The 21,864-nt window shown below is 43.0% G+C and overlaps 2 protein-coding genes across 4 annotated transcripts; one reads left to right on the top strand and one right to left on the bottom strand.

Annotated features, from left to right (window-relative positions):
• Positions 1-143: 143 nt before the first annotated feature.
• On the top strand, positions 144-15,421 carry gldc (glycine dehydrogenase (decarboxylating)). The gene is made up of 24 exons (XM_084360177.1): positions 144-559; positions 679-757; positions 4,520-4,655; positions 5,017-5,181; positions 5,677-5,754; positions 5,902-6,049; positions 6,247-6,443; positions 6,691-6,787; positions 6,914-7,019; positions 7,360-7,499; positions 7,901-7,981; positions 8,070-8,167; positions 8,603-8,729; positions 8,833-8,975; positions 9,579-9,654; positions 11,441-11,566; positions 11,727-11,876; positions 12,497-12,609; positions 12,977-13,115; positions 13,257-13,368; positions 13,475-13,570; positions 13,743-13,915; positions 14,025-14,105; positions 14,491-15,421. The coding sequence occupies exons 1-24, from the start codon at positions 272-274 to the stop codon at positions 14,629-14,631; spliced, it is 3,090 nt and encodes a 1,029-aa protein (XP_084216303.1). The 5' UTR covers positions 144-271; the 3' UTR covers positions 14,632-15,421.
• A 1,487-nt stretch (positions 15,422-16,908) lies between these two features.
• On the bottom strand, positions 16,909-21,183 carry LOC311261487 (monocarboxylate transporter 12). 3 transcript variants are annotated; one of them, XM_084360180.1, is made up of 5 exons: positions 20,822-21,183; positions 19,649-19,915; positions 19,418-19,561; positions 18,467-19,249; positions 16,909-17,599 (listed from the first exon to the last, which is right to left on the bottom strand). In XM_084360180.1, exons 2-5 carry the CDS (start codon positions 19,848-19,850, stop codon positions 17,418-17,420), a joined length of 1,311 nt encoding a protein of 436 aa, XP_084216306.1. In that variant the 5' UTR covers positions 19,851-19,915; positions 20,822-21,183; the 3' UTR covers positions 16,909-17,417. The 3 variants fall into 3 exon arrangements, with proteins under 3 accessions (XP_084216306.1, XP_084216304.1, XP_084216305.1); XM_084360178.1 differs by having other exon boundaries at positions 19,649-19,892; XM_084360179.1 differs by having other exon boundaries at positions 19,649-19,887.
• Positions 21,184-21,864: the final 681 nt, after the last annotated feature.

The following is a 21,864-nucleotide window of genomic DNA, read 5'->3' as shown; positions in this document are numbered from 1 at the left end:
AATATCTCACGTGAGAAAGTTAAGCAGCTGTTTGACCGGGGCTCATCACCGCGTCACGCAGCACGCCGCGCTCTGATTGGTCCGCTCTTGTGCAACTGTGCAGTTGTATAAACTCTGCAGTTTGAAGGAGTTGGCAGAGTCTCCTGCAGGGATCGCATCAGTCCGAGTGAAAGGGGGGAAAACTCTGCCGAAGCCAGGGGTGGACAAGGCGTCACCAGGTTTTTTTTTTTTTTTTTTTTTTTGCGGACTTGTCTTGCGGAGTGATTTAGAGATGCAGAGCTGCGCCAGGTCCTGGGGGATCTTCCTGGCCAAGTCGGTGAATCCGGGCGCACCGTGCAGGCATCTGAGCGACAAGAGCCGCGTGGTTTGGAAACTTCAGTGCAGGATCCGACACAGCGCGGCATCCCCGACAGCAGCAGCCCGGGGTCTGAGGACGTCCGCAGCCGCCTCCTCCAGGCAGATAGAGAGGATACTGCCCAGGCATGATGACTTCGCGGAGAGGCACATCGGTCCAGGTGAGAGGGAGAAGAGAGAAATGCTGGATGCTCTGGGACTCGAGGTAAGAGACTTTTAAAAAAATAAATCAGGCGCAAAAAAAAAAAAGAAGAAGCTTTCTTTGTATTAAAACGATCAGTTCATCCGTGTTTTAATCATTTTGTATTTATTTTATCTGCACAGTCAATCGACCAGTTGATCGAAAACACAGTCCCATCCTCCATCCGCATGCTGAAGAGTATGAAAATGGATGATCCAGTGTGTAAGTTGAATATATATATATGTATATATTTTCTTATTGATTTGAACAACCCCGTTATGTGACACTCACACAGATGCGCTCGATTCAAAGTGATAAATCTCACCAAAAATCGACGCGCAAACATTGTGTTCACCCCCTCCGACACTCGTCTCCAGCTTATTCCTGCACGGCGAGGGGTTTTTATTCCTCCCCAACGTGAATGAAGGCAAGTGAGTGGCTGAAATGTAGGTTGCACCTCTATTGTGCGTCGTGGAAGCGCTCTCCCCTGGTAAGTCTTCCTTTGAACATATTTGGAGTTGTTTTTGCGAAACTCGGCGAGCGGCACCAATCTCCTGTTGGGAAGCCGATGCTCATAGGATGGCAACTGGAGTGTAAAGTTTAGCCTTGAGCTCCGGTCCCAAGTCCAGTTCAATCTGGTTACAGCGTTCACATTACATCACAGCCGAGGGGGTTCCTAATAAGGTGACTCCGGTATGATTTGCATGGGATCTGTTTTTTTTTTTTCCCTTGCTCTTTTCTGCCATGCAATATGCCCACATTTCACCTCTAGATACGCAGGATTTTCCCGTTAAATGAGTGTGTTTTGGCTTATTTCCTAGAAAGACTCCAACATTATGGTAAGGAGGCGGTTTTTATCAGAAGGGATGTGGTTTACAGCAAACAATGTGAGAGATAAGGCAGTGGATTAGGTGAATCACAGCACACAGAGCCTCTGTAAAGCCTTCGTGAAAGCTTAATAAATGATGTCCGGCCACGTGAATAATGTTTCCTGATGCCAATATATTTTTAATGGTAATTTGTTGAATAGCAAGTCTGTGCAGCATGTATGAAATCTGCATACAAATAAAAATAATAATGCATTTTCTGTTATCAACATGTCAAGATATCCCAAATATACAGATGCATTTTTATTAGATGGGATCAGTTTACAGTGGTGCCCTGCATATACATCATGTGATACAATAAAAAGTGTAACATCAGAAATCTTCTACAAAACAGTGCAAAGCACAACACATCCAAAAGACAGATGACTTGCAGGAAACCACAGACGGTGAACCAATATCGCATTCACAACAATCAAATTGATGATCTATCCGATGAAATCGTGAATCAAAATTCTTGAAATGCAGAAGTCTTCAATATCTTCATATTTTCTTTCATTTTTAATCACAGTTGGCTTGAAATCAGCAGGTTTCTGTAAAGCAACAAAATAATAGTGCTGTTGTATTCACGATCAGTGAATCTGATGAATATTTTCTCAATCAGCCCCTATTTTTACATCAAAAGCATTGAAAAATGCCGGTCACAGTATCTTAAACTGACAATGGACAGGTTGTCCATGTGATGGATGTAGAATAATGAAACCATCTGAGTTTACGACGGTTCCCTGTAAACCTCGCTGTCACTATACAGTTTTGTTTGGTATGCATGCGGTCACCAGGGAAAAGGAAGGTTAACTGGTGATCCATTTCTATTATAGACTAAAAACTTACATTTTGTCCTGTCTAATTATTTTCAACCTCGAAGAAAACTGAAAGATCCAGTTGTCTTTGCAGCTGCGGCACCACAATAGTACCACTTGGAAACACTGAGAGGGGGAGGGCTAGTAACTAGTAACTAGACTAGTAATTCATTATCATAATAATGGCCAAATTTTGTGTTGATCTTGCATAAACTCTCCTACATATTCTAATTTAAGATCAACCTTGTCTGTGATTGCGCACGATAAATAAATGCTGACACAGCAGTACTGTATGACTCCTCGACCATAAACGGGAGTTGTTGACGTGACGGTAGAAATCATTTGTCTGAGACGGTCAGCCTTAACGCCGGAGATCCACTGTGTGTAAGAAAGACTCCTGTCAGCAGCAACAGATCCTCAGGTACTGTTTTCATATCACCTAGTCATCCTGATCCACCCTCGTGTCGGCCCCTCCTCTGACTCTGTCAGGTTTCATAATGCGACAAGCCATGCTGAAGGAACAAACTGGAGGCCGTGCTGGTTTTCTGCTTGTTCAGCTCTGGAGGGCTTCAGTTTGCAAAGCCAGCGAGGGATTCTCTCTTCAACAATAGACCTCCTGGATGGTTCTGAATCAGGCTTTTTTTGCTGCCCCGTAGAACTCCGGGACCATGGGAAAGCAGTCCTCTTACTGAAACAAACTCTCTCACACACACAAATACACACTAACAACTCACCCCGAACCTGCTGATAATCCCTAATCACTACATTTTTATTTCCTGCATTGAATTGGACTGATTCACCTCCTCAAAACACCGACATTCAGCCTCTGGAAGGAGCTGTAAATATCCACTTGCATACTGGCTATGACCCCTCTCACCACCGAGGATTTAAAGGTGTCTTTCTTTTCCAAAAACAGGAGAAGTTAGGGCTCTCGGTCGGGACGGGCAGTATTGTCCATTCCTTGGAGTTGCTAGGCAGCCAGGAAGGCCAGAGGAATCTCAGAGGCTGGTTTTGCACTGGCAGAGCTTCCTTACAGCACCGGGGAATGAGGCTAAATAACTGGCCATCGGAAAAGAAACCATGGGTGTAGTTCTTCAGTTAATGTTTGCCCGTGAAATGGACAGACATGCCTTTATACATGCATTGTCTTCACATCTTAAGTTCAGTTGGAAGTTGTTTTCTTTGCATTGCTTTGTTTACAGCAGAGAGTATTTTTTTTATAATGCGCTCTAACTGATCCCATGCCACACTGATCTCTTTTATCTTATTAGCTAACAAAAGCCAGTTCATCACATGAGAGACGAGACGCTCTTCATCAGGGCGAGTCTTGATTGACGGTTTCCTAATTTCATTCCTCTGAGTCATTCTTCAGAAATGCAAAAGCACCAATCGGACGTATTCTCTCTCTCCTAAGCAAATATTGATTCCTGATCCCATTCTAGCTCTCGCTTTTCCTAACTGTACCATGCTGCACTGATGATCATTTTTTCTAACGTACGTTAACACATGGTCAGAGACTGCTGTGGGGTTAAAGCAGTCCATTTAATAAATATACTTAATTTTCCAATTACATTGACAGAAAAAACTGTATTTAATTGGAATTTGGTCAAATCTTTCCAACACCCTATCTGTTTGATATGTTCAGTATTGGCCAGGATCTAGTGTGATCGCTGTATATGTTCATTTATATTGTGATAATGTGAAAATTAAAGTCAGAAACACTTAATACATTGAGTAATCAGACAGGGATGTCTGTTAAATTTGAAGAATTCTAGCTGGAATAGGGCTGCAACTAACGACTATAACGTTATCCAATAATCTGCTGATTTTCTTTGGAGATTAATTGATTTAATTGCCAAGTCTACAAAATGTAAAAGGTGTGAAAATGCTCATCCCAGTTCCCCAGAGCTCAAAGTGAATTCTTCATATTGCTTAATTTCTCCGACCGATTCATTTTCTGCCATGAATGACAAAGAAGAGCTGCAAATCCTCACATTTAAGAAGCTGAAGGCTGCACATTTATACTTGAAAAGTGACTGAAACTTTAATCGATGAATTCAGATGAACTTTCTTTCGACCAACTAATCGATTAATTGACTAATTGTTGCAACCCTCACCTGGTTACTTCACGTCATTGTGCGAAAAGTCCTTTAAATCCAATATTACTTAAACTGATATGACTATCCGATAAACAATATGTACTAAAAACTGTGTAGAAAACACCAACCGTGCAGTGTCATGCCCAAAAAAAGCAGAGATTCAAAAGACCAAATCTTAATCACAAATTCAATATCTTACAGGTGAGAATGAGATTCTCGACACTCTCAAGAAGATTGCATCGAAGAACAAAGTGTGGAGGTCCTACATCGGCATGGGCTACTACAACTGCTCAGTGCCGCCGCCAATCCAGCGCAATCTCTTGGAGAACTCCGGCTGGTGAGTGACCTCAGATGATCCTCCGTCAGAAGCAACTCTCTGCTTAAGCCGGCTGTCACGCATAAGTAATGATGTTTGGGTAATGTAATAATGCTACATAACGTGAGCCTAATGGGACACCTTGTGCCTTAACATTATGAAGGCTTCACTCATGTGAGATCTGATGGTGCTTTCTGCTGAACAAGGTGTCCTTTCAAATCCCAAATCCAAATCAGCCATCCTCTCCAAAATCCTGGTGTCGGGGGAGGCGTACAATGCATTCCACAGTCCTGTCTCGGTTCCTTAAATGCCACCAACTTTGTGCTATTGTCCTTGTGTTGGAGCTCACACTGTTGAGTCATTGTGTCCCTCTTCTTCTCAGGGTGACTCAGTACACGCCCTACCAGCCCGAGGTCTCCCAGGGTCGCCTGGAGTCGCTCCTCAACTACCAAACCATGATCTGTGACATCACAGGCTTGCCTGTCGCCAACGCCTCCCTGCTCGATGAAGGCACGGCTGCTGCTGAGGCCATGCAGCTCTGTCACAGGTATTTTCTTGAAAAGAAAAAAAAAAGTTGATTGAGTTTTGTGCGCACATACAGTTGTGTCCTCTGAGCAGTGATAAAAAGTATAAAAGGTGAATAAATCCTTCATAAAAAGAAAATAAAAGTCCACAGTAGACGCCAATAGTCAGTACAGCCGTATATCATCCGCGCCACAACAAACCCAACATTAATACCCCTACTTCTTTTTTTATATCCCCAATTTAAGAAAGTAATTGTTATTCATTGGGTATGAAAGGAAGTACTGTTGATTTTTATAGTGTTCAACAATAGTAGTCTAACAAGTCGGGTAGTGCCACTGTTATTTACTTTAAGCTGTGGCGGCTATAGAGCGAGAGCAATCGCATAGCAAACAATCCTTTCTACCCAGATTGTGTTGTAATCATATCATACGAGTTTCCCTATTGGGGAAAAAACAACAAAGTTGCCTGACAGATCTGAGTCACAGTGTTTTGGCCTGTTTGTGTTTACTTTTCACAGACAGAACAAAAGAAGAACCTTCTACATCGACCCACGCTGCCATCCCCAGACCATCGCTGTGGTGCAGACCAGAGCCAAGTATGTTTCACACACACACACACACACACACACACACACACCATCAACGTGTCAGATCTCCTCTCAAAACAAAGTGACGTATATGAAGAAATCAAATGGGTGAAGCGGAAATCATCAGTGTCTCTCTTTTTCACTGTCATGTTGCAGCTACATCGGGGTGAAGACGGTGCTGAAGCTGCCTCATGAGATGGATTTCAGTGGAAAGGATGTGAGCGGTGTGCTCTTCCAGTATCCAGACACCGATGGCAAGGTGGAAGACTTCACAGCTCTGGTGGACCGGGCACACAAGGGAGGGGTAAGAGTCCTTTAACAAAAACATGTAAAGGAAAACAAACATGCTTTCAGGCAACTTTCAAAGTTGTAGAATAATTGGCTTTGTGTATGAACCACTGAAGATTTGGATCATTGTTTTACCGGAAGTGCTCACTTCTGGTCTGAGTTGACCTCTCATGACCACTGACTTAATTATACACTGGTTCCTTCCCTGCCCAGGCACTGGCATGCTGTGCCACTGATCTGTTGGCCCTCTGCGTCCTGCGTCCCCCTGGGGAGTTTGGCGTTGACATCGCGCTGGGCAGCTCCCAGAGGTTTGGTGTTCCTCTCTGCTACGGCGGCCCTCACGCTGCCTTCTTCGCTGTCAAAGACAACCTGGTCCGGATGATGCCCGGCAGAATGGTTGGCGTCACCAGGTGAGACACGCCGCTCAAGGGAAGAATCCTTCGGGTTCATGGATGTATTATTTAGAAGCGGGATAACAGGCCCACAGATGACAAGAAAATACTTGATTTGGCCACAGGGGAACTTTTAGCTGTAGTACCGCTAGTGGCCATTGGGCAAAACCAGAGGTAAATCTGAGCGACACCACGGCCGTGTCCTGATCTATATAATGCATTCATGAAAATTTAAAAAAAAAAAAAATATATATTTGCTTTTCAGAGACGCAGCTGGTAAGGAGGTGTATCGGCTTGCTTTGCAGACCAGAGAGCAGCACATCCGCAGAGACAAGGCAACCAGCAACATCTGCACTGCACAGGTAGGTTCAGGCTGATGTTTAGTTTTTAATCATTGTTTTTAATTTGCTAATAATGTCTTTTTAACTAATTATGTTTTCCACCAAATAATAAGTTCTCATCTCTGGTGTTCAACCTCTGACCCCCAGGCTCTGCTGGCCAACATGGCTGCCATGTTCGCACTGTATCATGGTCCTCAGGGACTCAAACACATCGCTGAGAGGACACACAATGCTGCTCTGATCCTTGCTGAAGGTACGTTTGATTTTTTTTTTGTTTTCTAACTTGGCCATTGCCACCAATTCATTAAATAACTACTGTGCTGTCTGAGGTGTGATTTTCCCACCAATCCAAGATGCTACACATGACCTGTAAAGGGATACATAAACGAAATTGATAGATTAATTGTTGTAAACTGTGAATTTTTTGACATTTCCACTAATTCTATGACACATGACACATTGCGGCTGAAAGATACATAAAACTATATATTTAAAAAAAAATGATTTCCATTTTCTTATGTGGTTCCACCCTCTATGAAAAGAAACACACATTTATTTAGTTAAACAACGTACTGAATGTCACTCTGTGTCAGGCCTGAAGAGAGCAGGACACCGGCTGCACAGTGAGATGTTCTTCGACACTCTGAAGATCAACTGCAGCGTGGCAGCCAAAGACATCTTTGAGAGAGCCAGCCAGAGGGAGATCAATCTGAGAGTCTACACCGAGGGAGTGGTGAGGGCTTATTAAGTTCTTTTGAGGTGATGTTCCTGTTTCAGTGGTTTGGCAACTTTTAAATAAACAAAAGCATCACAGTCTCCGAGGTGTATAATTGTACTCGCACGCAATGTTTTGCTGCCAATGCCACAGCACCTCAGTGTGAGAGCACAAATAGGTAGCTGAAAGGTCATGACAAATCACAGGATGTAGGACCTTTTTTTTTTTTTTTTTTAAAACCCAAAATAATAAAGGAGGTTTTGTCAATTAATATACTGTACTTGACCCCCTTCAGTCAGTCTGAGATGATCTCCAGTGCTAGATGCACATACAGTTTGAGACAGGCTTAAATATAATTTGCATGTTGTTGTGAAAAATATATTTTTTAAATGTTTTCATCTCTCCTCCTCCGTCAACAGTTGGGCGTCTCTCTGGACGAGACGGTGACCGAGAGGGACTTGGATGACTTGCTCTGGGTCTTTGGCTGTGAATCTTCAGCTGTATGTTGATTGTCATTCACTCATTGTTTATATTTCATCTCACTGCTTACAGCTTTAAAACTGCTTTAATATGAATTAAAATTTTCAGGAGTTAATCGCCGAGAAAATGGGTGAGCGGGTGAAGGGGATCGTGGGAAGTCCTTTCAAGAGGACGAGCAAGTACCTCGCGCACCAGATCTTTAACAGGTTGGTGTTCTCAGTTTAGTCACAACACTTTAGCACATAGTGGAACAAAAGCTGTACTTGCCACCAACATTAGTTCACCACATTTGTTCATTTTAAAGCGATGGTTATGTAATAAACCCCTGCTGCTCTTAACAAACATCATGCTGCTGTTAGTCGTTATGCCCACTGCAATCCTTCAAGATCTTATTATCTAAAATAAATGTGTTTTTCCTGAGAAAGCAAGCATTTAGTATGTTTTAAAGCATTGTAGGAGATTATGTTTGCAATGGAAATGAATTTGTAACATTTTGAGCTGCATTTCCACCAAAAGTACCCAGAACTTTTAGTCCCACTTCCAAGGAAGGAGCTAAGCAGGGACTTTTCAAGGGTTATTCAGAGAATAATATGCCCTCAGTTAAGCCTTCAGCTGTCTTTCTGGTTACTCTTTGCCTCTAGTTATCACTCTGAGACCAACATTGTGCGATACATGAAGCGTCTGGAGAACAAGGACATCTCCCTGGTGCACAGCATGATACCGCTGGGCTCCTGCACCATGAAGCTGAACAGCTCCTCAGAGCTCATGGTGAGTAATTCAGTAAATCTTGTGCCTTAAGTATGTAAACAAGTAAAACATTTCCATGATAAAAGCTGCTTTCCTTCTGGCTCACTGTTGTCCTCTCCTGTAGCCAATCACCTGGAATGAGTTTGCCAACATCCACCCCTTCGTGCCTCTGGATCAGGCTGATGGCTACCAGAAGCTCTTCAGACAGCTGGAGAGGGACCTCTGTGAGGTGACCGGCTATGACAACATCTCCTTCCAGCCAAACAGGTACGACCCACCTTTATTGCAGCACAAATGAGCATATACCGGTATACAGACCCGTACCTGACCGCTGCTACACATCATGAAACAGCAACTGTTTTAAATGGATCAAGTCTGTAGACAGTCAACTGTTTTAGCCTTGTGACCTGTAGTTTATGTGATGATTGATTAATTAATGATTCACAGATGCCTCAATGTTTACTCAACTTTGACAAAATAGTGATTTTAAGATCTACTGTTCTGCATTTTACACTTTAGAGGTTAGAAAAGTGGAAACGAGACCTTATTTGGGTGAGAACTTTGACTTCAGACTTTAGTCAGTGTCCAGCAGTCAAATGTTAGGAACTACATGTTTCACATTGCAGGTTTCAACTGATAAAACGTGCTCCCTCCTCTATCGCCACTTATCAGCCACAGGAGGTTTATGAATAGCACGCCACGCTACATCGGCCTGGAGAGTTATCATGCTGCTAGCTTTTTATCCCACCTATCTCTCCCCATTTGGTAATGTGTGCAGACTGCTCTTTGAACTATGCTGAAGTAAGGAGGATGTGTGTGTGTGTAGGTGTGTATAGTACATGACCACAGTGTGTTTGCCTTGTCTTCCAGCGGTGCTCAGGGTGAATACGCCGGCCTGGCTGCCATAAAAGCCTACCTGAACTCAAAGGGAGAGACCGGGAGAAGTGTAAGTGTGTTATGTGGATGTGAATGGGATTCAACAACACTTATCTGTTTAGTTCCACAACACAAAATTGATTGATTAATCAAGCTAATCCCCAGATTATCTGCACAAAAAACATACAACACTAAGGAATGTTACAATCCATGTGCAGCCATGTGCCAGTGTCCAACAGCAATTCAGAGAAGATAATATACATGTAGAAATGACAGAATGTGGTGTAATGGGGAGAGATTATGTCTTTGCCGGTCACAGTGACCTACTGCAGTCTCTGGTGTTTGTCTGTTAACCTCATGGTAATTACAGAGCCCCAGGAAATCCCTGCTCCCATCCAAGATATAATCTCACACGTAACATCATTTTTACACCCTGGTTTTGGTAAAGACTAAACAAATTAGAAATAACTGTAATCAGTGATATTTAGAGGAGCTGGTTGGCAGAACATATATCTTCGATGAAATAAAACCAATGAATGTAATATCACAGCCAGCAAGAACTGGAAAATTAGCTCATTCAAAATAATTATAAACGATAAAGGAGTAATATAACATCCAAAGCTTGTAAACCTGAAATGAGTGAAAATATATGAAGCCTCAGTTTGTGCACAAATCCAACTAAGAATAAAACTTTAAAGAAGATTAAAGTGCTTCTTAATGCACCAGAGCAATCGTTTATTGCGCTCCTTTACATGTGTTCTCACTTTATGACCACAGTTTCAGGGCAGATATCTAATAACGATGAGTCACCATTAGTTCCTTTGATTGTGCGGACTGACTGCCTGCTGGCAGAGGTTAATAAAGAGCATAGGAACATTAGCCCTATCAGCCTGAGCTCCTGACAGCCAGGTTTATTGTTCCCAGGCTTCAGCAGGTCCCTTTGACATGACATATTAACGTGTTTGAGGAAATTCCGTCGGTATCGTGACGCGCTGATTGGCAGCAGCTCCAGGATGAGGCGAGATAAGGCATCCACTCAGATTAAAGACCGGCTGACTAAAGTGTTTTTTTTTCCAGGACTGTAATTTGGCCTTTGTTTTTAATGGCCCCCTTATTAGTACATCTTAGATAGTGGCCTGATCCCTTGAAACAGTCAAGGTCCAAACTACCAACCGTTTGTGCAAACAAAGGGGCTGAAAACGCTGGGATCCCACTATAGGCTACCTGCTTCCAAGACTCCATATTTGGAGGTTTTAAGACTTTGAGAACAGCAAGTCACCGTTCTGACGAGCTCAGCCGTGCTGTCCCAGTCAGTGATTTATCAGTGTTACCCAAGCCCCAGATGTAAGTGTCCTAGTTTCCTTGTGTTACAAAATGTCCCCCTAATAAGGGATAAAATCAATTAGTGGCAGGTTACACATTACCGCTCGTGGTGGGTGTTGGCTGGATCAAAATTCAAACCAGTGGAGTCACAGTAAACTTTTAAAGCCTTGCTCTTTTTGTCAGGCAAGGCAAGTTTATTTGCATAGCACATTTCAGACCAAAGGCAATTTTAAAGTGCTTTATAGGTGCTTAAAATTACATTAAAAGACATTAAGACATTATTACATTTAAATACATTAAAAACAAGTAGGCAGACGTCAAGAAACAAAACATTAAAACACGTTAAAATAGTCTAGGTTTAAAAGAGACGGGACTAAAGAATAAAAGTCACAGTGCAGTTCAAAGCCTTAAAATTGCTTCACCTTTAAAGCATCCAGGCCACGCATGTCACACCGTCTTTATACTCAATGTAATCTTCATTCCTCATCCAGGTGTCCGTCGTGCTATACTAATATTTTTTCCTTTCACTCCAGGTCTGTCTGATCCCCAAGTCGGCTCACGGCACCAACCCAGCGAGCGCTCAGATGGCGGGCATGAAGGTTCAGGTGGTGGAGGTGGACAAGGACGGCAACATCGACCAGGCACACCTCAAGGCGCTGGTGAGAGCTGGACTTGTTTTCATTCACTGGCTTTACTCATGAGGATGAATGTACACATTAAGTATGTCTCAACCCTTTGAAACGGCTGCATAGTGTTACGAACTGATGATACCACCATTATTATTATTATGACCATTACTGAAATCCTTCCCTCCTCCAGGTGGATAAACACAAGGCGAGTCTGGCAGCCATGATGCTGACCTACCCCTCCACCTTTGGCGTGTTCGAGGAGCATGTCAGAGACGTGTGCGATCTCATTCACGACAACGGCGGCCAGGTGTACCTGGATGGCGCCAACATGAACGCTCAGGTGAGAAAAGAAACGGCGGTGAAACACGACGCTCTGTGATGTAAAACCTCACGTGTCTGGCTGCTGTGCATGGAAAGTAAAATATGACTTGTCAAACTGAAGGCTAATAGGATAAAGGTTTATAGATGTGCGTTATCGTGCTGTAAACGGATAACCTTTGGCCTCTGTAATATGCAGATGATGGTTTTTACACCAGTGCTACCTCCTCCAATCCCTGACAGGCTTACAGACCCTGCCCTTTTAAGATGCAAAGAGGTGGGGTTGAGTCCAGTCACATGACTCATAAATAAAGGGGCAGAGCAAATAAGGAAGAATCTGAGATTACTAAAATAATTTTCAGTACTTTAGAAGTAAAAACACGAAATACATGCAAAAATCTAAACAGCCAGGAACAATGAAGCGCTGTGGTGTAATAACAATTTAGTTATAGATGACACTTAATAAATGTTTTTGAGTTAGTGAATTGGGAATGAGACTCAAAAATCTACTTTTCTTATGAATCGGACCTTTTTAACGATTAATCGTAAAAGTCATTGTTAGTTGCAACCCTGACGGTAGCCCTGATGGGTGACTTTGTCAGCTGCTGTGGCCCTCAGACAATTCATTTTCCCGTTTTCCAGGTGGGTCTGTGTCGTCCTGGAGATTATGGCTCCGACGTGTCTCATCTCAACCTGCACAAGACGTTCTGCATCCCTCATGGTGGAGGAGGTCCTGGCATGGGGCCGATTGGAGTGTAAGTCAGAATGTAGACTATGGACAGGGCTCCAGACTAACTTTTCATTTCATTTCACACAATATTTAATGATTGTAAACAGGAATAAATGAATGTTTTTCTTCATTCAACTGTTTAGAAAATTATTAACTAAATTTCAGACGCAACAGTGCAAGCAATGAAATTGTTAAGTCGCCAATATTTTGGCCCATGTGCAACCAAAATAGTTGCACCCTGGAGCCCTGATGGATTCACATGCCCAAATCATTGTCTTTCATGCGTTTTTGGCATGATCCAAGACAGCTCAGAGTACATTCACACTCCTGGTGAACACGATCAATCTGCATCTTTGGTTACGTTCTCATGACGTTCATCTCCTCTTCAACAGGAAGGCCCACCTCGCCCCCTTCCTGCCGAGCCACCCGGTGGTCCCCATGTCGGTCAACACCGGCAGCTCGCTGGGCACCATCAGCGCCGCCCCCTGGGGCTCCAGCGCCATCCTGCCAATCTCCTGGGCTTACATTAAGGTCAGTAATTGTTGTTTTACCATCTTGCCCTTACATCATTAATTATAATTTTCATCCGTGCGTCCAGTGGCAGTTTTGCTAGTCTGATTTTGATCGGTGGAAATAATCTCTGACGTCACGACTCCTGTGCTCCGTGTTTAGATGATGGGATCCAAAGGACTGCTTCATGCCACAGAGGTGGCCATTCTCAACGCCAACTACATGGCCAAGAGGCTGGAAGGTCACTATAAGGTCCTCTTCAAAGGCAGGAAAGGTATGTTGATGTACTCCTTCTTCTTTCTGGAGATGTAACGGTATGATCAGCTTATGCCAAAGTTCATTTTATGTTCTCCTTCATGTTCTTGTTTCGGTCTGAACAGGTTTTGTAGCCCACGAGTTCATTCTGGATGTGAGGCCTTTCAAGAAGAGCGCTAACATTGAGGCTGTCGACGTGGCCAAGAGGCTGCAAGATTATGGTAGGTTCACCTTGAACATACTGTATGTGCTGGGGCATTTGGCGGAAGCGCTCTGAAACTGTCGGGGCCTTCTACTAGACATGTAATAAACGTGATCTTAACTTTTTTTCAGGTGTTTAAAACCAATAAAAGTAGATTCTGATATCTGTGTCTTTATTGTGCTGGTGACCAGGTTTCCACGCACCCACCATGTCGTGGCCGGTGTCTGGCACGCTCATGATCGAGCCCACAGAGTCGGAGGACAAAGCTGAGATGGACCGGTTCTGCGACGCCCTGCTCGGTATCCGACAGGAGATCGCAGACATCGAGGAGGGAAGGATGGATTCCCGCGTCAACCCGCTCAAGGTACGCTACTGGCTTGATTTGTCTGTTTTGTATGAGGTGAAAAGATGCATTACAGTGGCTGATACGTTACGCTCTGACATCTGAGGTCTTCACGTGTGTTTGTTTGCAGATGGCTCCCCACTCTCTGGCCTGCATCGCGTCCTCCACCTGGGACAGACCCTACTCCAGGGAGCACGCTGCTTTCCCCTTGGTGAGTGTCCTCAGCTCTAGCGAAAGAAATTCATTGTCTGTGTCGCCCTCTAGTGGTGAGATGTAATAATCCCCAAACTATTATTTATTTATTCTCTTGTGAACTGATAAGGAATGACTCTAAAGTGATTTAAAAGGGCAAAGTAGAGTAGAGTGCATACCTGACAGTCCCCTTTAATTCAGTCAGACCTAATCCAATATAAAACCTGATAGCCCTGTATCACCATAACTGCTTCACCTAGTTTAAACTCACCAGATCAAATTGTTCTCACCCGGATTTATTTATGTATTTTTTTCACGATCGATGCATTATTCCCTAAGAATAAGAAAATGTCTACACTCGATGACTTTGTTCTCACATGTATCCTCCCCTTCTTACTTTCCAGCCCTTCATTAGGCCCGAGACCAAATTCTGGCCGAGCATCTCCAGGATCGATGACATCTACGGCGACCAGCACCTCGTGTGCACCTGTCCACCCATGGAGGCTTACGAGTCCCCATACGAGGAGAAGAGAGCCTCCTCATAGATGCTCCCCGTGCTCCGCTCCAAGTTTCCAGCTTAAGCTCTAAAACCTCACAGACTTTACACCCATTTTCACAGTGAAGCAGAATAATTGTCTCTATATTTTATTATGATGGATCAGATTATGTAAAAAGAAATCCATGCTGTCAGGCTCTTCATGGGAGGGAAAACTGGACAGCACTCGCTGCGATTCATTTTCTTCCAGCTCTGTCCAAGTTTGTCTGTCTTTAAACATTAGCGCCCTACAAATTGTGGTTGATTACCTCAAAAAGTGAGCTCTAGCCGACTAATTGCCAATGGGTGTCAAAGTCTGTGAGGTGGACATTGGAACTAGGCTCTGTATAATCGCGCCCTTTTTACTAGGGTCATGGGGTTTTACCTTCTCGAACTCTTCCGATGGACCAAAGGTGCAACGTTTGCAAAATGTGTGCACCCTTCGACACCAAGGCCGCTCCGTAACACACTTCTGAAACACTGTACTTTTAAGATGAGTACAGTTAATTTATAGACTCCCAACATCGATTAAAAAACGCCCTTGGTGCCTCAATTTCTGTTGTGTAAAATAGCTGCCTTGACCTTCCCCACCTTTTTTTTTCTTCCTCCAAATACCTGACAAAGTAGGTAGTTCATTGTAGTCTTTTGTTAATATGCATCTGTTGTGTGAACATGTCTTAATGTGTGTTGTGACATTTGTTGACAGTAGTTGGGGATAGTCTTGATTTTAAATTCATTTTCTAATCTGAACCGTTTTGTCTGTAGAAAAAAAGATGTTGGTATTAAACATTTGTCTTTAAGTGTGTACTTGATTTCTAGGAGGACAGGTCACAGCTGAGGCAACAGTGCCACCTAGTGGTTACTGATGGAGCACTTCAGTTTATCACAATCTGATCTCACAACTGTAAAAATACTTAATACTGACAAAATGGAGCAGCACTGCTTCCCCGATCTACATCAGGTCTTTAATCCAAATTTAGTAATATCTATCTTTGTCTGATTTGTCGGTTTCTACCAAATATTTTGCATTTTTCTGATTGTCAGAGTCAGCCTTTTTTATTTAAAATCTGATTGCCAATAAAATACAATAATTTAGAAATGCACTACTTTGGCTATATGTTGACTTCTAGTAACTAGAGTTTTCAAATAAATGTAGTGGAGTGAAAATTCAGTATTTGCCTCCAAACTGTAATGGAGTGAAAATATAAAGCTGCAGAAAATGTACATACTCGAGTTAAGTACATCAAAATTGTACAGTACTTTGAGTACATTTCATCATAACATTTAATGTTATTATAACAAACTGTGTATTGCCCTTGTAATGGCAATTATAACTGCAACAAATGATTAATTTCACTATTGACTTTTAGTTTCTCGACTAAACATTTGGTCCATAAAAGCAATTAAATAATCAAAATGTCCCTCACAATTTCCCAAAAGTTTGTTTTTTAAATCTGACCAACATTCCAGAACCCAAAGATATTCAACTAATTTTCACATTTGAGAGGATTCATCCAGTGTACTCTTGGCAGTTTTGCTTCACAGAAAAAGACTTAATAAAAACAGTCACAGATAAAACACTGAGCTGGTTCCCACATGTGTACTGAGGGGCTGAAGCTGATTTGATAATTGGCTTATGTAACTGTACTTTAACTTGGGAGCCATTCCTACAGTGCATACCACATTCCTAAAGGACGCTACAAAAATATCCTCTTCCTGGTTCCAGTTTCATGTTTTGGTAGGCCGCTCCTGAGAGCCTGACCAGGCTGTGTGGGATCTCCCTTTTTAGAGAGTTACAGACAAGACAAACAATACAGAGGATGGGAAACAAAACATGAGACAAACACTTTAACATCAAATATACAGGCGTAACCTGAAACCATTACATCTATTCGGAAAATATTTGTTAAAACTAATTCCTGGATGAACCTATTTTTCCAGTGGTAAGAAGGCGCAGGGAGGAATTGTGCATATAAGAAGTGGTATTACAGAACTTCAGGAGCAACAAAAGTTCAAAAATCATTAAGTAAATTAATATTTCAAGTGGTTAAAAATGACCAAACCTTGTTTCCTTTCAAAGACTTCATCTTGGCCTCCATTGCATAGAAAGAGGAATCATTAAAGCTACACTGTGACAATAAAAATCCAGCCTTTAAGAGCAAGGCGACATACCAGTAAGACAGAAAGTCAACTTTTGACCCATCACAGACTGATTCCTTCAAAACTTCATCCATCTTTGCTCAGAAACTATTAAAAAAACAAACATTAAAAGAGACCACAAACAGGCCTCCATCTTTTCATAGGATTTATTGACAATAAAATATCACATAGCCTCACCAGCGTTATTCTTTTAACACTGTAATACGTGTCAGCTCAGCTTCTCTGCTGTTTAAGACAATGAGGCAAGCATCTGAAACATTTCCCTAGAAATAAAAAAAAGAAAATGTCCGGTGTGAATTTTAAGTTTTTGGTCCATAATGTCAAAAATGAAAACTGGAGTGTTTCCGTTTTCTATTGTTGTCATTTAAAATCATAAAACATTTTTTAAAAATAGCCCAAGGGTGCTAAAACAAAAAAATTAAAAACTGTCTGCACCCTTTCAGCACCAGGTCGAACACTGACAGACTGACAAATGGGAGAGGCTGGAAGACATTTACAGCCTCTAATAAGCACCAAGCTTATTGATATGTTGATCAACCGGTTTGTGTGCAAGCCTCACTTGAACCCTGGATGGATCCACCCAGCAGCTGACAAAAAGTCTTTCTGGCACCTTAAGCTCATCGAGGTAAAAGAGTCTCACTTGACCTTTCCTTCTTCCCAGTCCTCCTGCCTGGTCACCTGACGATCTTCAGCCTCTGCGGCTTTTCTCTTCTGAACGAGGTGGTCGACCAGGACGACAAACACCGCTGACAGGATGGGGCAGAGGCCCGAGAGGTAGAAGGCGGCGCTGTAGTCGCTGGTCTCGTCCACCAGCCAGCCTGCACGAGAAACAGAAGAACACAGTGTGGCAGGGCTGATGAATAAATAAACAGACGCATCCATTCCTTCCCGAGACTGTAGACCTGCATCAACAAGTTGGTGCCAGTCAGTACTGACATAGAATATAAGACTGGATGTTACTTATCAAATGTGTTGCACCCATTCTGGGGAAATCAAGGAACTGTTATCTGAAGGAATTATTGTTTATTAATCACAGTACAGGTTATTCCTTTGTCTTGTGCTTCAAGTCATTTTATAAGAACAGTATACAGAGCTTTGATTATTTCCATACCCTGAAAACAAACAGATTCTGATAAACAGAAACAGAATCTAATGATGAGAGTGATTAAAAAAAACCGTTGAGCAACTACTTAAATGTCTCATGTCGCAGGGATTCAAATATCCAAATAGAAAAATAATCGTGAACTGAGTGATTTAAGTACAGAATCAGTTCGAGGAGAAAGTCTGGCGTAATGATTTAGAAAATTTGGGGAATTGTGAATAAAAAACCGTTGCATATAGAGTAGTTTCCTCTGGTAACCCATAGTAACCCTGTGTTTAACACAACACTGTGAACTGTGGGTAATCTCCTCAGGCGAAGTCTGCAGAAATGTGGACTTGTCAGGGAGTCATCAGTAAGACTCATCCTCTGGGGACCACGAAGTTTTAGTTTACTTCATTGCTGAATATTTACTTGGGCTTAAATGGAGCAGTTGTTGACTGAAATTCCTGTTTTTCCTATAACTGATGCCAAATTATAAGATTGGGAATTCTTCTGGTATTATAGGTTAATTAAAAAAATTGAAAGCAAAGCATTTTTAAAGGGGAAAAATATATTTTTCAAAACAGTGACACAGGCTGCTCACCTGCAGCAGGTGGACCGATGAAGCCACCGATGCTCCTGAAGAGCATGAACAGCCCCAGTGCGTTGTCGAATCCCTCCAGGGTTACAATGTCCACAATGGAGGTGACGTGAATGGACACCACGCAGCCAAACAGGAAACCGTAGAGTGAGGTGAAGACCACGATGACCCAGTAGTTATGGCAGACGGGCAGCAGCAGGAGCACCACCCCGAGCAGAGTGACCACCATTGCGAGCAGCTGCAGGTTCCTCATCAGCCTCATGTTGGCTACCCACCCACAGATCAGCCTCCCCGCCAGGTCCGATAGCGCCAGGACAGAGAGGATGAACGCTGGCCAGTAGTTATCCATCCCCAGACTGGTGGCGAAGGGCACGAGAAAGAGAGGTGGGATGAAAAACCCTGGCGCCGAAAAGATGGCGAACAGGATGTAGAGGAAAAGTTCAGGCTTCCTCATCAGTGAGCACTGGAAGATAACCTTCCTCTTTGGTGGGAGCGCAGTGGCATCGACTTCTAGAGCGTCTTTGGTTTCCTGTGGCGGGCTCTGGACCGTCTTCAGGGGTGTCATGAGAGCGCCGCAGACACACAGGTTGAGCTGAAGGCCTCCGATGATAAGCAAGGCACCCTGCCAGCTGTACATCTCAATCAGCCACTGGAAGAAGGGGCTGAACATGACGGCGAAGACGCACTCTCCAGAGCTGGCGATGGCGTAGGCCATGGGACGCCACCGTACAAAGTAGTGGCTCACCATGCTGTTGGCAGGGATCCACGAGAGGGAAATGCCCAATCCTGGAAAAAGGAAGATGGAAACCTTTGAAAATGTCCGAATGGCCACACAACACATGTCTCATTGGATGATAGATTTATTTGCCATTCATCAGACTAAACCTGACTAAACAAAGTGTGTGAGAACAGCAGCAATCCCTCGGAGTTTAGAGAATGTTCTGAGTGTGCTACCTTGCATGACGCCCATAGTGAGGTAGAGCCAGGGCAGACCGAGGTCCAGAGATGCCAGAAACATCCCCGTGGCAGTCAGCAGGCCTCCGACTATGATGACCGCTCTCTGAGAAAACTGCACAACCAGCATACTGGCCAGTGGAGCTGAGAAGAAAGTGAAAAACACCAGTTAAAAAAAAAATTGCTTAAGTTAAAAACGACCAAGAAGTTAAAGCTGAAAACTATCTGTACCTCCGAGGTGAAACATGGCAATCGTAGTGGAGGAGACCCAGGAAGTGGTGCTGGTCGGGACTCCAAAGTGACACTGGATGTCCAGGAAGAAGTGGCCGACATTCTTGAAGACCCCAGTCGTGAGGCCCATGATGAAAAAGGCTGACATGACCACCACCCAGCCAGACCTCCTGGGAGGAGGTCCGGCTCTCCGGGACTTCATCCTCACCGGCTGCTCTGCAGGCTGCTCTCCTGCCTGCCTGCGCTGAGCGGTTGTCAGGCCATAAACTGATAAGCTCGAGTGTCGGCAGAGCTCATGAAAATGAGCAGGCAAAATGCACATACACACATGACCCAACAGCTGTAAGAAACTGAGTCAAACTAATGAAACACTGGCGCTGGTAACCAGTCTTCTTCTGCTGGCAGTTTAACAAGGAACAGTTATTTACACCTTCAATTAATCTGTTGATTATTATCATTGTTTGGCCAGTAAAATGTCAGAAAATAGGGAAAACGTCTTGTTTTGTACTGAGAAGTGAAGCAACCAGAAAGTATTGCATTTAAAAAAAAAAGCTGCACTATGCAGTTTTAGGACGAAAGAGAAAGATCTTCAACAACATTATTTTTTATGCTTAAACAAACTCTTCATTTGAATAAACAAACTGACCTTAAAGGACAACACAACTTCATACTGTTTTACTTTGTTTATATGTGGCGGACCCTGCCACCTTTCTAGCTTCAAACAGTGATCTGGGGACCTTATTACCTCACTAATAATGTGCATGTTAAAATTCTGAGTATGAATTTCGACTCTCTTATAAAGCGATTAATCGGTTATCGAAATAGTTGTCAACTAATCGATTAATCGTCGCAGCTCTACCATCTTAAAAAAGTGATTTTCTGCTTTTTGAGTTTGGGACATTCAAACAAGCAGTTCAGTATTGATTCCTATTTTTAAAAAGGAATATTTTTGATCTTCCATAGATAAAAAAAACAAAGAGTTAAGATTACAATCACCAGTCCAACAAAACAACACCATTAAGAAGAACATTTCCAGTGTGGAGGGGCATTTAAAGAGCATTACTGATGTTTCTGTTCATTCTCAGTACAATACATTTGAACGTACAATGGCTTCTGAGCAAACTCACCAAGTCTTTACTAGAAAGAAAACTAGAATTAAAATGTAAAGCTCACCTTTCCCCGCTACCGTCCTGCTCCTGGCGTCCTCAGCATGTCTGCCACAAACTCATCTGTCCTCGCCGCCGGGGCGCTTCTCCTTTTCTACTGCGCTCTTAGTCCGAAGGTTAAGGTAATGGGAATGACAAACGTAAAGCTAACAGCCGTTACCATGGATGTTAGCATGGATGTTACCTTGGATGTTTGCGATATTATCTCGCCTTTCCTTCGCCTCTTTTAATCAAGCCTCACAGCCTACAGCCCTCGAGACTCGCTCCAACAGCTGTTAACTATCACCATCACCGGTGAGCCCGGCGGTCACCGGTCAGACGTCCCCCCGGCTTCCATCAAGCTGCCGCTGAGCCACAGCGTGCGCAACTTCCGGATTTCAAAATAAAGCGTCGATTTATTGCGTTTGAATTGCACTTCCGTAGATACCAGTGCACTTAAATTAAGCGTCTCACAATTATGATTTACTGTTGGTCTCCGATATTTGATTTAGTTACAAAAAAGTACTTATCTCAAAATTTTTTTGTACTTTAAATGAAGAAAATGGTGTTTTTTCCCCATTTTCCTGAATGAAAATCAGCCTCCATAAATATCTCTGAAGAATGCAAAAGTACAATTCTTTTCACTGAAATTTTGCTGGAGTAACATTAAACAAATGACTTCCAGATTGCACTTTGTATTCAAACAAAAGTGCCAGAGTTACTTTTAACCACTGGTGCTAGTAACATAGTTAAGGAAACCCCTCCAGACCCCCCTTTCATCCATGTTCTCTCTTACTGCAGTCCCATAATGACGTCTATTTGGTACATATCAGCATCTGGAGGGGTTTAAAATGTTCAAACATTTCCTCCTGCAGCGCTCTCTTGTTTCGACTAACAGCTCAATCTACACACACCTGTAACAACATGAAAGGACTCAAATGAAATGACTGATGACAGCTGCCTGGAGTGTGTTTGCACAATTTTAAGGAAACCCAACTTAACTTACTGGTCAACATTCCTCAAAAATTAGCAAAGACACCGATATGCTTGTAGACATTTACGCAGGGTGGA

This window comes from Pagrus pagrus (assembly GCF_965226575.1).
Source record: "Pagrus pagrus genome assembly, chromosome: 8".
Lineage (NCBI taxonomy): Eukaryota > Metazoa > Chordata > Actinopteri > Spariformes > Sparidae > Pagrus > Pagrus pagrus.
The sequence above is the reverse complement of the archived record's forward strand: the minus strand, read 5'-3'. Positions and strand labels throughout refer to the sequence as shown.